The following is a 15,433-nucleotide window of genomic DNA, read 5'->3' as shown; positions in this document are numbered from 1 at the left end:
AGATGGCTCCATGGTTGAGAGCTCCAGCTGTGGTTCCAGAAGACTGGGATTCAGCTAGCCACCCCAGACTTTGGGTACCTCACAACCCCCTGTAACTCAAGCCCTAGGGGAACTGAGCCTAAAGTCTGACCATCCTGGTACCTACACACACTGGGAATATGCTCGCAAAGACTCAACAAGGAGACACCCAGGAAGATAAATGTCAAATGTACTGAACACAGATTCTCGGGATTCCTTCAAAAGATACAGCACAGGACAAGAGTAAGAGAATGACACAAGAGTCAGACAAACACACACGCACGCACACGCAGAACTACGTGAGTAAAATTAAACTCTAAAGAGAATACCAGGAAATGCTCGTGGAAACACCCACCTAAAATACTGAAACTGTAAGTGCCTATGCACACACTCACAGATAAAATATTTTTGACCAAAGGGAAGGGCAGGGCTCTTCCAGCCAGTGTTGAATAATGCCAGAAATGAGTCTGGATGTCTTTGGGAAAAGCCAGAGCCCCACTGCAAGCTCTAAGCCAACAGGTTAGATCTGGCTCTGCCTCGGGAACCGTGTTAACAGTCTAGCGCATTCGAGCACGAAAGTACGAGTTGTGCTCTACTGTATGTCTGAGTGAGCAGGGGGGGCTGGTTTTCCTGTAAAGGCCCATTTGCAATGCAGTTGGCTCTGTGACCTCATGAATGAATGAAAGCAAGCACGGAAGGGCGGATCCCACCGTTATTTATTTCTTCCTGAAATAAGCAAGGTAACATTCACTTTGGGCAGGTGACAGAGAACCAAAGCAGCCTGTGGTAGAATCAAATGACATTGGCTTCCTGAATGTAACTGGCCCTGCTGGGGAGAATGTCAGGGTCAGGAGGGTCCACCCTTAAATGTTGCTACTCACAGAACTGTTGGGGTTCACTTCATGGTCAACAGAGTCTCAGTCTTATTTCTAACCGACAAAGTAAAGAGAAAGGAGCTGCACTGACTACTACTAAGACCCTCTGGGCAGGGCTATTGCTCCCTGTGCCTCCTCCAGGTGAGCTTCAGAAGGTTTCTTCACAGCTGTCAAGGACCAGGGACTGAAGGTACGTCTCAACTCCCGACAGATCCTGCACTTGCTGTGGGAAAACGGAGAGTTAGGGGATCATTGCTCCATCTCTGCCCTTAGGAAGCCATCCCGAGGCACACAGCATTACAGACCCATGACTTACACTTTCCATGATAACTCTGTCCTGTGCCTTTGAGATTTGTTTCTTCACTTCACTTTCTTCGCCACCAATGAGAGTTTTGCCATGTTCATGCAAGTCCTTGGCTTTCTGAAACAAACAATGGAACAAATCTCCACTTGTCTGGCTTGACACCTCACCTCATGTAATTTTAAAAGAACCGACTTTGCATATCCAAAGGATGCTTGTTAGGAATTCAGAGTAAGAACAGTGGCTACTTCAGCACATCTAAAGAGTTACTGCACTTCAAGAAATCTTCCAGTCCCCCATTTTGAGGTGGTATCATTGTGGGACAAGAACAGCAAAGAGACTTATCTGGAAAATGGGTGGAGATATGTTAAAGGCCTCATGTGGGGCAGACCTGGGAGGCCAGGCATGGGCCCACATTGGAGACTCCCCAAGGATTCCCACACTGGACACCCCCAAGGCTGCCCAGAGGAAGGAGCCATTTGCCATGCCCATAGAATGTGATTTTCACCGAAGAACACACAGTGTGCAATCCTACGACCCTTGGGTCTAAGGAAAGCTCAAGCCAGGACTCAACTCCCTCTGTGCTCTCAAAGGACACTGCAGGGGTGGACACAGAGGAGAAAGAAGTGTGTCGTCCTCTGTCCAGAAAAGGGCAAAACGCCTGTCTAGTCCCTGCCCTATTCCCAGGGTCCCGAGCAGCTTAGGAACAGATGACCTGCACACTAGCTGAACACAGGTAAGGAAGGGGAGCTTGCTGGGCTGGCGGCTGAAGAGGACACAGATGGCGACTGCAAGCAGTAGAAACATTAGGGAAGACAGCGCACATGGTGCTTTCTGGGCACAAAACAGAAGCAAAGCATGGGCAGGGAATGGGAGTCACTTCAGGAGAAGCTGGTACTCTGGGAGGGAAGACGGAGAGACAGAAGCAAGCAGCCAGTGAAGCTTTCAAGAAGGTGTGTGTTTGGGGGTGTGTGTGTGTGTGGTAGAGGGTGTTGTGCGGGGGACACAGGAAACACAGAGAACAAAGCAAGAAGGCCACCGGGAAATCTGGGAGACGGAAAGGCCGTGTTTCAGGACAACAGTCTCTCAGATGCAGAGCTGAGGACTAGGAAAGGAGGGAAGCCTGGGTGGAGAAGCAGAGGGAGACCACGAGAGGCAGAAGAAAGAGCACAGGGCAGAAGGGACCACCTGGGAAGCCAGAGAAACCCAGTCACAAGGCTCCCTCTGAGCTACTGCTGCTGCACACACTGAGCACCCACAGTTAGAAGTGAGCCTTTCTGGGTGGCTCTTCCAACAGGCTCCCAGGCAGTACTCAGCTGCATTAGAGCTGCATGTTCCCTTTCTTAAGCTCATCCTAAAGGCCTAGATGTATGTAGGTGGCTCTCAAGGTCTTGAATACTAACTTGTATTTCTGCGTGCATGGGGGTGCAGGAGAGTGTGCATGCACGTGTGTTTGAGTATGGCGACCAGAGGTCATAAAAAATTCAAAGTGATTTCCTTCACCCGTACCTGTCTGCAAGCATACGTGTGTACTCGGGGATAGCTTCGCCTTCCAGAACCCCTCACCGACCAAGTTTTGAGGCAGGGTCTCTCACAAAACACGAGGCTTTACAGTTTGACTGTTCTGGTGGTCCCACAAGCCACAGGGATGCTTTTGTCTCTACCCTCACCACTCTGGGCTTATAGGCACATTCCTGGAGTACACGGGGGTGCTAGGAATATTCACTAGGGTACCAACAGGGGTACTCACACTTGCTCAGAGAAGACAGACCTAACTTCTCGCCAGCATCCTGAAAACATTCAATTTACTATGACACATGGAGCACTTTAGAGAGGGCATCTGAGTCGGGTCTGAGGAGAGATCTTTCACAGAGCATTTTAAAGAGAGCATCAAAAAGAATTCCCATTGAAGGGCTGCTTAAATCCCGGGATATACAGAGGTCACTTAGGACCTGGAGCCTTGAAAGGGTAGAACTGCCAGCTCGCAGTTCAAAGAGGATTAACCCTCTACCAGTTTTTTCATTTCCCACATCTCTTGGGGAGATGCTGAAACACATGACCACCAACACTGGAGAACAATGCTAATGTCGGAAGACTATAAATGTATGAAAGAAAATAAAAGCTACCCTTGCCCATTGTGTATTTCACTCATCTGTCCAATCCAAACAGTCAGAGAAAACCAGAAGGATCCCCAGACGTGCCAATCTCCATCGCAATGTCACCGGAGGTCCATAACTCATCACTGCGATACACTGCGATCCTCTCTAAGCAGAGCTCTCATCACCAGCTCCTGTGCTAGAAAGCTGCCTCCGACACTGTCAAGGGCTTCCCAGGTCAAACAAACCTTAGCATCGCTCCTAGGTGTGGGGAAAACTTTCCCAAGAGAGTGTGATCATGCTCTGCAAAACTAATTACTTCTCCCACAAGCTGAGAAAGGGCCAATCTGTCTTCTCCTTTTATAGACACGTGGCATGGCATAGGGGTGTGTTCTGTTGACAAGTGCAATCTACCAGACCTTCAAAAATGTGTTGCGTAAATCTTTAGCGTTTCCAATCGTGGTTTCGTGATCCCCTATAGCTTTCTGTAAAATCTTCATCTGCTTCCAGTTATAAGCTGAAACGTAGGAGAAGAATGACAAAATGTCAGTAAAACTGAACATCCAACCCTGCTGCCAGTCACAGAAATCGCTTCCCGTGATGTTTTGTGTGCTGACATTTCAATAACGCGTTTGAAGACATGCCCTTCAGTGCCAAAAGCAACATAACAAGACCTGACCTGTCACAGAGGGAGATAGTCCGTCGAGCTGGTGCAAAAATACTATAAAATCATTATTCAGTTTGAAATTAACATAAGCCCCACCTCATCTGTGGATTCCCACCTCACTCACCAAAATTAAGCACAAAACGTTCCTTTGTTTATTCATAAAGTATTTTTAAGACACCGAGGGCACAGACTAGCTTCCAAGGAATCCCTTCTCCCAACCCCCCCCCCCCAAAAGTTCTTCATCAATCAGTCATTCCCCGGAGTGTGACATCTTTCCATCAACTGTATTATCGACCTAGTTAGAAGGGCAGGGAAGACGAATAGCAAACATACTGCAGCTCCTGTGGTCAAACATTCCACAGCAACATGTCAAAAACTGCAAGCACTCGATACACAAAGTCTAGAAAGGCAGGGATTCTTCACGGCTCTGCTTTCACCCTCCTAGGAAACTGAGGCAGGGAGGTGACATATTTTCTGCGTTTTCATGAGGAGCAAGCAGCAGGACTATGGCTGCATAGCAATCAGTGGGGTCCGGAGAACATGCTCCTCACCGCCAGACTGGAATCTGTCTCCATCTCCCTCAGATTCCAGGCTCTGCTTCCCTACTTTTGGAAGTCAGCATCTTTGGGAGTACCGCCCTGTCCTCCATCAGGATGAAAGACTCCTCAAAGACAGCACTACTCTGTGTCCATGAACACTTAGCTACCTCTGAACGCTAAGCCTCCACCTGCTCTGCCACAGCCACAGGGACTGCTCTCACTCTGCCTCCCTCGTCACTGTGTCAGAAGTCTACCTGGGACCGCACCCTCACCCTGTCCTGCACCTTTGGCATCTGCACTGCAGGGATGGTATAGCTTTCCCTCTGAGCACCCATCCCTTCTCCTGCGCTCTCCAAGCAGTGCCTACTCCGCCTCCCTCCTATGCTGGCTCCTAAGCCAAGACCACACCACCCCTCCACAGAAAAAGAAGCAGCTGGAGAAGACGGCCAGTCTCTCGGGGACACAAGCACCACCCTCCCTGTCTCCTGATGCTCATGTCCCGTCCTGTCCTGTCGGGTCCCTTTCCCTGGTGATATGCAGCAGCATTGAAGCATCAAAGCCCTGCCACTTCGGAAACAGACAAGGTGGCTCTATTCCAAGCTAAGAGCGACACTCACAGCGAGGTGATCTTCTTGCTTCCTTGAACTCTCCACATCGTCCAGCCACCCCTGATGCAGCGACTCAAACATCTGGGAGTGCATGGCGTGAAGCTCTTGCCTGTGAAACACAGTCACAATTACTGAGCGCTGTCACGCTGTGTGAGGCTACGGCAAGGACGCACACACTTCACATTTTGAGACAAGAGCCAGGCGCAAAGAGAAAGGGGACATGAATTAAACTGTCTCCTGAGAGGCGGAAATATCACTCTCGTCCCAGAAGAACTTGTCTTAATTTGCTACCACCGGTGTCATCACTTTGTGCATCTTCCCTCTCGCACACCGAGGATGTTCGGAGGCATACGTTTCCCAAGATTGCATTTCCGGCTTAAAATTAGATTCATCTTCCCTTCCCCTTATGGAGTAACCTAGAGATCCTGAGAGCCCAAGTCCGTGTACTGAAGGCAACATACCTTTCATCTTCTCGGAGTCACATACACAAAGAGTGCACAGAACCATTTCTCCACGCGGCGACGACGATTTACCAAAGAGAGCGCCAATGGCACATCCTAAAAGGTACAGTTTTGAGGACCACAGAGGCCTGGCCTTCCTCACAGGACATTATCTGTATTGTCATCTGAGAAGTGAGGAACTGTTCTCTTACCAGTCCTGCTGCAGCTAACACACCTGAGCGGCATAAACGAGGGGACGGTCCTCCAGCTATGGACAGGACTAGCTCACAGAGAAAATGCAGTGCTACCTAGGTCCCATTAGCGACTCCACTCAGCAGTGTCACAATGGCAGGCAGGAGTGACTTTGGAAGGAAGAGCAAAAGCTGTACAGGTTTCCTTTACAGAGGGTCGGTCACAACTTTACCTTGACTTCTGCTGCGCTTTGAAAATACTGTGGAGGTTTGCATTCAGGATTCTGAAAGAGGCATGTATATCCTTTTCAAACTGCTTCCTCTTTGCCAGGAAGGACAGGGTAATGTCCCCTAGTCGACAAAGGAAATGGTATCACTTTAAATCAAATATCCACAGGAAGAGGCGCTCTTTCCTCCCTGACATACCACCTACACAGTAACAGGAAGGAGTATGTACAGATTTGGTGTTCATTTTGTTCTTTGTTCTATTTTTCTTTTCTTAAATTTTAGACAGCCTCTTGCGTAGCCCAGGCTGCTCTCAAACCTGAGAGGTAGCGAGCACGACCTCCGGTTCTGGATTCTCCCGCCTCTACCTCCTCTGTGCTAGCAATACAGAAATGGGGGCATTCATTCAACCTTCATGCCACGTGACCACACTCCACCTCCAGAGTGGGCCTCCACTCCTCAAACCTTCCCCTCTATTGGCCATTGCCTGCCTCGCCCCAGTCTCCCTTCTGAGTTCGGGTGATATCATTTTATGGACCTATTTATAATCTGGGATCCTCAAATGAGAGAAAACAGCTGACTGTCGTCTCTGGTGCTGGCTTATTTCACGAAACACCAAACTCTCCGTTTGTAGCCGTCTCCCAGAAAAGGGCAGAAGTTTCTGCACAAAACCACACTGAAACTACCTCCTGGGTCAGGCCAAAGTTGCTTTAAGACATCACCTGGCCTCCTGCACGTTTGATCCTGAGGAACAGCTGCCCATCTCACTGGTATCAGCCGCCGGATTGTTTGCTGCACCGAGAAGAAAGGAAAAACCTTTGTGAATGAAGTGTGCTGTTCTCATGGTCCCACGTGGGAAACAGCTTCAGTCTGGGGTCCACAGAGTCCATCGCCGAGGGCAGTTTGAAAGTACTCTTCCAGGAACTCATGACCCACCCCAGTCCCACCCAGGTGAAATTCAACTAGGCTTGAGTCTGGGGACAGCAGGTACTTGTGTTTGTACAAGCCTTGCAAGGAAAACCACCGTGGCCCACGGGTTCTTCAGAGGCCTGTTGGCCAAGGCCAACTCCCTTGCACCCCAGCCACGGGAAGAACTTCGGGTGGGGACAGAAACCCAGAGTGTGCTTGAGAATCACTTCTCAGCGCGCGAATCCCCGCACCAACACCTGGAACTCCGTGGAAAGACCCGGTGAGTACTAGGCCACCCTGGTGCTCCACCCGTCAAGGAGTAGCAGAATGTCCCCCCTCGGTTAGGATCCCCCCCACCCATAAGCCCCATATCAGTTGTTACCGGGGGTGACTCCACCTGGGTTCTGCAAGTCATCTGGTGGGAGATTCTGATCAACCCTAGGGCGCTTGGCACTTCTCTCTGTATGTTTCTGCTCCTTGCTTGACATGGCTGGGGCTCTGCGGGGCTGGGGACGACTCCTGAAATGTTGGTGCACACAGACAGTAAAGACACCGAGAAGAATGTCGTGGTCGCAATGGAAACAGGGACCCGGACTGCACAGGCTGTGGCCATGAGTCCTGGCACTCTCCGTGCTGCAGCCAAGAGGAAGTAGGAGGATGACATCGATATCCCGCAACACCCAATCACATTCTGTCCCAATTTTCTGTCTGGATGCAGAGCTCTCCACAGCCCTGTGGCCCTCAGTCTCGGCCCTTTCTGCTGACTTTTTGCCCCCAGGATAGGACTGCTTGGGCTGGCCCCCAAACCAAGTGGCCATTAACCCAGACACCAGCCCACTGACGGCCAATGGGGTCACTGGAGCCAAGTCCCTGCACTTCACGCTCGAGTCCTGCCTAATGCTCAGCTGAAATCCCTACCCACTCTGAGTCTGCATGTCTCAGAAGCAACACATGGACTCCAACATCCTTGAAGGACCCAATGGAGGCAAATGCAGAGGTTCGCCAACATACCCACGCACAGTGAGTGACACACAGCCTGTAAGCGGGCATGAGGCCCCTGTGCTCACAGACAAGCACTATGGGAACTAGGAATGGTAAGCACCCAGGCTTGTCTCGTCAACAGAAGGGATGCCTACGTCTGTTTTCCAACCAGAAGACCTGGAGAAGATGCAGTTAACAGCCTGGTGATCTGTGCTGCCTGCAGAGCCAGGCCACACCCGGATCTCCCAGATTATTATGTTTGACTCTCCCTCCCTAGACCTTCACCTTTAGTTTGGTTTCTTGGTCAACAGAGCCCATCCTTAGGGGAGACGGCCCATGGACGTTATGGCCTGGTGACCTCAACGCTATCTGCGTGACTAAGCCACACCAGACCCCAGGTCCCTAAGCTATAGAACCCATCTTCACGGTAGAGGTCACATGTACTTTGCCAGAGAGTTTCTATGTAATCAGGCCTCCATATTCATCCTGTACATGTTACTGAGATCATCGTTACCAGAAATTTTTTTCCCCCAAATTGTGCTTTATTTAATCGTGTCAAAAACAACCCGACTGGGGTCAGTCTCTAGAAGTTTGAACCAACATCCGCTAAATAACTAAGGTATCTACAGACATATTTCATTTTGATCTCGTGGGGATTGTTACTCTTTTCACCGTGGCATTTGTAGGGAGCCCCATGACGATCCACACCCCTCTGTGATGAAGTGCAGCCCCCGGGGGCCTTTCAATTTGCCCCTCTTCAAGTCACCTCACAGACCAAGTTTGGATCTTCCAGGCACAAGCCTGATCACCTCCGCACACTCTGACACAGTTTCTCTTTGAATAAGCAGTCACCCACCAAGAGGAGCCTACTCCAAGACCTATCCCTCAGAAACCTCGTTCTCTTTAGAGGAAGGTAACACCTAGACATTGCCTGCCTCCACAAGCATGCTTTCCTACTGGCTGGAACAACTCCTGTGCATGAGAAATGCCTCGCATGTGGGCCCAGCTGGTGCACAGACACGAGGAGAGTGTGTGTGTTCGTCTGTGAGTGTGCATGTTTGTGTGAGTGTGTGTGTGTGGCAGAGTGGGGGTGGGGTAGTGCCTGGCGTGTGTGGTAGGTGATACAGCACCAAGTACTGTGGATCCAGGCTGACTCTGATTTTGGAACCACCAGATCTTCAGAAGAGGGACCCACCCAGATAACTTGACCACACTTCAGCCACATTTTCCTGAGAGTTCTCTTCCCTTGGGAAGCTTGTCCCACCTGATTGGGCCCCAAATCCCCGAATGGGATGATGTGTGATCATGTGGAGAAGCATGCAGGCATGCATGGATGAGCCTGCTGCAAGGAGCTAAAGGACTAGACCCATGCAAGTAAGGAAGCTTGTGTGTTGACCTGGACTTGAAGGTGCACACGGCTGGTCCGGGAACTGCAGTAACGGGGGCTCGAAGGGACAGGACTTCCTTCACCAGAACACATGCTGTCCTGCCCACTCCTTCAGGGCCCTGCGGTCCTGACAGAGCTTTCTCAGATCTCCCCTCTGTCCTTGATTGCAGTCTGATGCAGAAGGGAGGCTCCAGACATCACCTCAAGGGCCACCATGGCGGGCCCTAGTGATCAGTCACTCGCCAAGGTGGACCTGCTTCACCTCCATCCTCTGAGACTGTCCTTCCACTCGAGGGGGATCACACCTAGTTCGTCCTCAGTCCCTGAACCTAAGAATCCCTGATTCTGGAAGAGCGGAAAGGAGGGTAGGCAAGGGTCTAACCAAGGCTCTTCCACTTCCATGGTAAGGTTCACCTAGAAATCACGTCTAGGGACTCTGGGCTTGCAGTCACACATGGCTGAAACGGGACCCCACTATCGAGGGTGGGAAAGGCCCAGAGCACCTCCTCTTCTCGGTGTGCCCGCCCGTCTAGCTCTCTGCCCTGGACCAATCTGGAAAATGCCCAAGAGGTACAAAAGGTGCCTCCTGGAAGGTCCCTAGTCCCTAGAGCAGCAGCAGGCAAAACTGCCCTGCCCAGTGACCTCAGGCCGTGGAGCTCCAGCACAGCTTTCTCAGACTGCTCAATCTGGCCTCCTCCAGTCACATTCAGAAGCTAGGCTCTGGACATCACAGGCTCTCCTGGGGACCGATACCTCGTCACAAACCTAGGAGGACAGGATTCACGTTGATCCCCACAGATCCTCCTTACCCACGAAGGTGCGTCACACCTAGCTAGGCCCACGGGGCAATGACACATACGTGACTTGAGTGTTGGGGTGGCACACGCGTGTCCCGGAATAGAGCGGATTAAGGCTTGAGAGGACCTGAACACCCACCGCCTCTTTCACCTAGGCCCGCCCTCCACGGATGTCCTGGAGGACATCTGAAGTGCCCAGAGACCTCGGAATGGGCTATGGGGAGGTCCCTAAGTCTTTCCCCAAGCACCCGTGTTTCTGGTCTGCTCTTCTCAGTCCCGCGTCCCTCACAAAGCATTCCTAGACTTTCCTCCGGGAACCTGGGCCATGAGGACAGGAGATGTGGTGTGGAATTCAGTAGCCAGGCATCAACCACCTCAGGGAAGATCATGGGTCCTAACACCTGGTCACTCACCTAGAGGAATGGCCTCGGGAGGGCGACCCGAAACCCGGCTTCCCCTCGGCAGCAGTCACAGCCAGTTAGTTCTCACTTCCAGTAAGTAGTCGCCCTCTGTGGAAAAGCGTGGGCGCGTGAGCATGCGTGCTCCTGTCCAATGTCTTTAGGCCCGCCCACAACCACGCACAACCACGTATGCAAGCAGGCATGCACGCACGTATGCATGCGTGGAGGGGAAATTTCCCTTTAAGGCTCGGAAGGACCTTAAACACCCACACTCGTGTTTTGACTCAGCACAGCTGTGGACCTGTGGACCCGGATGAATGTCTCACTGGCCCAGACATCAGAAAGGGCCATGTGACAGGTCCCTGGTCCTTTGTGAGCACACATATCGTCCCGCCCACTCTTCTCAGTCCCTGCTTCCTATCAGAGCTTTCCACACAGCCCTTCCAGGCCTCCTCCACTCCACTGGGGAATTTGGGCTCAGGACATCATCTCAGAGACTAACCTGGGTTTCAGTAACTACTCACTCACCCAGAGGGACTCAGCTCTCCACAATGGTCAGACTGACTCCCTTGGCTCTTTGTCCTCCTGGTGGGCGAGGGAGGGGGCAGCATCCCAGGTCGGCCTCACTTTGGGGAAGTGTTCTACCTCTATAGAGAACCATGTCAGCATATGTGAGGCAGGCTGGCGCTGGTCCGTCTTGAGACCGACCCTGCAATGAAGCATACTTGACTTGGAGCTTTCGGTTGTGCATGCACAAACTGGAAACTCACCTAGGAAGGGCTGAAAGTGCCCGGAACACCTCTGCTCCCTGTTTGCAATGTTCACACAGGGGCATACAAGCGGTCCTGCTCATGCCTCAGGGTCCCTAGCACCTTCACGAAGCTTTCCCAGGCAGCCCTTCTGAGCCTTGTCCACTCTAGGGTGGAAGTGAGGCCCATGATCACCTCGCGGGCCCTGAAGCCTAGTCACCGGCCTTTTAGATGGGAGATGTCCCCCTATAGGCCTTGTGGTGTCACCATTTTCACAGGCTTTCATCCATGTCCGTCAATCCAGCCATTCCCTGGGATGAGTGCCTTTTAGAGGCCCTAAGACCCCAGGCCTTAATGTCCTAATTCTTCAGCTCCTTCCCTCACTCCGCCAGTGTCCCCCAGGCTCCACTTTTATGGGAGCTTTCTAACTACTGTCAACATACAAGCAAATGGAAGGAGAGTCCTCAAACTGTCCCTGCCACCACTACTGCTGCCAACAAGATTGGTCGGATCCATGAGGCGGCTGTTTTCAATTCCAGCCTTTTGCTCCCCACCACGGCTTGTGGTATGGTAGTCGGTACAGGGCGGATCACACCTCTGGGTCTCTCTTTTTATTAAACTTAAAATCCCTGCAGCTCAAATTTCGTGGCTTTTCCATACACTATATGTCCCGCTGCCATTTTGACTGAGGTCAGGTGAACTTACCATCATCTTAACTGAGGTCAGATGAATTCACCGACATCTTAACTGAGAGCCAGGTAGATGACCAAGTCCTGTCATCTTTACTGAAGTTTTCCCTGTCTGCTCCCCCAGTGCTGACTCTGTTGCTTGTGTGTTTTGTGCAGTGGCACGCCTTAGGTTGGCCGCACCAAGAACATGCACTTTGCCCAATTCCTGTTCCCTCTGTGTGTATGTTCATACATGTAACTTAGGTGCACCTGTGTTTACCGTTAAATGTTATAATTGTCTGTTCATTGCATCTCATTTCAGACTGCAGAAACAATAAGTCTTATGTTTTATGCTGGCATGTACTTTTAAATTTCTTACAAAAACACTTTATATTTGATCCAAACCTCATTTAAAATGTAGTAAGATGTTCTCTACTATTGTCAGTTCGGCCGTTAACCTTCTATTGCAAGTATTTTTTTTCCTTCTGTCATTTTACAAATGTAAATCTTGCCTGATAAATTAAGAGCCGGTACAGTCAAGCTCAGGCCCGGCTCTCCAGGCCGATTCTATACTGTAGTTCCACCTGATAAACGGCCCTCAACTGCTCCGAGATCTGGGAGACATGGCATTTAAATATTTAATTATTAATAAACTTTTCATAACAAAAAGAGACAGGTTGGCTCCTAGCAGCAGCACTCTACTTCCTTCAAAGAAGACAGAAAGCAAATGGGCACAGAACAACGTCCATCCACACTTTGCTTCGACTGCCAAGCGCTGACCACCGAGAAAAACTGCCTTTCATCTGAACTGAGGATCTCCAGACACGAAAAGAATCTCTGGAATCGACAGCCTAGCTGCTCAGGTCAAGGTAGGCTTGTCTGCCTACAGATTCCGTAGCCCACAGGATCTTCTGGAGCCTGGCAGGCCCTGCTCTAAACATCAAAAGGCAAATGCGACCTTCAGTGACCACGGAGAACCCTGAGGTCTAGGTGCCAAACAAGTAAGTTCTCTGTCGTTTTTTAATCAGTAATTCAACTAAAATTTCATCCTTCTCAAAGATCTCTGATGCAGTTTGACAGCTGAGAGGTTTTGTCAGTTTAAAAGGACAACCTCACCAAACAAATTTCAGTAAAATACAAATACAAGACCTGCAGGTTATAGAGGTGTGAGCTTTTATAAACACAAGTTATAAACACAAGTTATCAAATTTCTCTCACACGCTGTGTTCCATCGTCTTAACACTTTTCATTGTGCAATAATATCTGTCACAGCCATTCTGACATAAATATGCTACTGACATAAATATGTAAACCGGCCCCGTGTCAAAGCCCAGCACCAAGGCCCCTGCACCCTGGAATGGCAGGCAGCATGGTCTTCTGTCGTTGTGTGCATGCTTACTCTGTTTCATGCGTGCAGCTGCAGGGGATGGTGGGGGAACTAGGTGACAGAGATGTAAGTGAACAGTCAGGCAGCCTCCTTCCTGATTTCTACAGAGAACTGGCCTCTTACTAGGGGAGAACGTTTTTCCTATGACACTGTGGTTGCCATGACAATGGGGACAAGCCATTCTTTCCTGGTTACAGATACATTAGCGAAAGATACTCACAGAGTGGAGACGTGGGATCACTAGACAGACATGCGAGGCACACAGGTAGGTGCCTGCAGCCATCCTGAGTGAATGTGAGCTGGGCCCGTGAGTGTGCCGTGGGTACGTGCTGGCTCTTTCGTGGGACAGGAATGGTTCTGGCTATTACTGTTTGACGCGAAGCCCCAAGGACTGGTGCTCAGCCAGCCCTGTCTCTTTGTCCTCGGGTGACACCTCACCGCGTTGGTGCCAGCTTTATCCGTTCAGGCCCTGAAAGGATAGCTCGCCAACCTACGTAAATGGCTGCCTCGTCGCTGTTTGGCAATGATTGTCACACGTGCTCTTGACAGAATGGCCGTGTTGGTGCGATGGCACCTTACCCGAGAGAGTTGTAGCTTGTGTTGTCTGAGAGAGAGAAGCTGGAAGGCATTTAAGGAGGAGGTAAACGTGGATGAGGACTGGCAGTTCCCTTGGAGGATAGAAGCGGAGGTCTCCAGATCTCTTGGCCTGGAGACCTGACACAAGAAGGGAAGAAATGCCTCCAAAAGACAGCCACCTCTAAAGTGGCCACGAATTGCAGCTAGGCAGACTGAGGCAAAAAAAAAAAAGTCAGTGCGGTATGAGAGCACCTGAAGAAGGGGCAGCGTCTGTTCCCTCGATGGGTGTTAGTTTGTGCCCGGGTCGGAGTCTTTGCTCTGTCCACAGATGGTTTAAGCATCAGCTGGGCTGTGTTACAGGGTGTGCAGCTGGGGTTTCCCTCTGACTCAGCAGCCCATCACCGGCATCTCTCCTTGTATCTCGGCCCCTGCGTGTGAACAGTAAGCTCTGTGCCCTTCTCACACACTCTAGTCAGACTGGGCCCTGTCTGTTTGTCTCACCACAGGGAGGGGAGCCATCTGGAAGTTCCCATCTGGACAAAACGTGAATGGTCGTCGCACACGGAGACCGTGTGCGAGTTCTTGACAGAAGGCCTCGGGCACGGGGCCAAAGCATGTGTTGAGACAGGGATTTCAGGATTCCGTCTTGCACCCTTCTCCTTGCACCTCTGGGGAAGACTTTGCTGCTTTCATCGGAAAGGTAACTGTTGAAGGTAGTGCACTAGAGGTGATGCCTGAATCGATGGAGCCGGATGGCAAAACTGACAATATTTAAGCAGGCTGGAGAAGAAGGAGGGCTTTTCTAAGGCAGGGCGCAGTAGGCCTGCACAGATGGAATACACACGCCGGGGAGAGCGTGGCCTGATACGGGTGCAGACGCTTTTCTCTGTGACTGAGTTACAGATGCTGCCTGGATGTCCTGGCATTTGGGCTTGAACTCAAACTTGATATTCCCGGGTATGTTTTCTAACTCCGGAAGTGTGTGAGGCTGAGAACATCATGCCTGAGGGAAGCTGAAGCTCCTGCAGGCACCCCTGCCTGGGGTGGAAAGCTTGCATTCTATAACTATAACGCGGGCCTCCGTGATTGCTAAGGGCACCGAGTGAGCGGTGGGCTCTCTGGTGCCCGAGGTGTGGTACCCGCATATGGATGGGGGCATGGTTGCTTGGGCTAGATGGTGGTCAGTCAGCCTTGCTGGTGAGCATGTGCTCGGAAGGTCCAGCAGAGGGCAGCCGGAAGTAACTGAGGTGCCTATGTTTTCCTCTGTGTCCTCAGCAGATAGATACCTGTGGCCTAGTACTCCACGGAGGCTGGATCAGAGCAGGCCAACCCTGTGAGATCACACAGATTTCTCGGAGGAAGAACCACTGCGGGTGATCCCTAAATTGAGCCCCAGATTGCACAGTCCACATTTACAATTGCATCATCCAGCAGGTGTGGCCTGGGCCAGACCTAGACTCCTGCATGCTGAGAGCCACTTTATGCACTGTGAGATCAGATTGGAAGTCGGTAAGACTTGAACGGGAATACGGCAGAGGGGACACTGTACATTTGAGCAGTGAATAGGGATCTGGTGCTAGAATTACCGACGGGTGTTTATGGATACAGAGGGTGGGAC

General features: G+C 51.0%; 1 protein-coding gene across 1 annotated transcript; it reads right to left on the bottom strand.

Annotated features, from left to right (window-relative positions):
- Window positions 1-732: 732 nt before the first annotated feature.
- Window positions 733-6,444, bottom strand: LOC142840256 (X-linked lymphocyte-regulated protein 5C-like). The gene is made up of 7 exons (XM_075956861.1): window positions 6,426-6,444; window positions 5,969-6,086; window positions 5,114-5,213; window positions 4,324-4,333; window positions 3,710-3,807; window positions 1,210-1,314; window positions 733-1,116 (listed from the first exon to the last, which is right to left on the bottom strand). The coding sequence occupies exons 1-7, from the start codon at window positions 6,442-6,444 to the stop codon at window positions 1,042-1,044; spliced, it is 525 nt and encodes a 174-aa protein (XP_075812976.1). The 3' UTR covers window positions 733-1,041.
- Between the last annotated feature and the right edge of the window lie 8,989 nt (window positions 6,445-15,433).

The sequence above is a fragment of the Microtus pennsylvanicus genome, chromosome X, assembly GCF_037038515.1.
Source record: "Microtus pennsylvanicus isolate mMicPen1 chromosome X, mMicPen1.hap1, whole genome shotgun sequence".
Taxonomy (NCBI): domain Eukaryota; kingdom Metazoa; phylum Chordata; class Mammalia; order Rodentia; family Cricetidae; genus Microtus; species Microtus pennsylvanicus.
The sequence above is the reverse complement of the archived record's forward strand: the minus strand, read 5'-3'. Positions and strand labels throughout refer to the sequence as shown.

Coding starts and splice junctions, on each gene's coding strand:
- LOC142840256 (XM_075956861.1), bottom strand. Junction 1,315..3,709: donor TACGCAACACATTTTTGAAG/GTCTGGTAGATT, acceptor TGTTTGTTTCAG/AAAGCCAAGGACTTGCATGA. Junction 1,117..1,209: donor ACAGAGTTATCATGGAAAGT/GTAAGTCATGGG, acceptor GTTTTCCCACAG/CAAGTGCAGGATCTGTCGGG.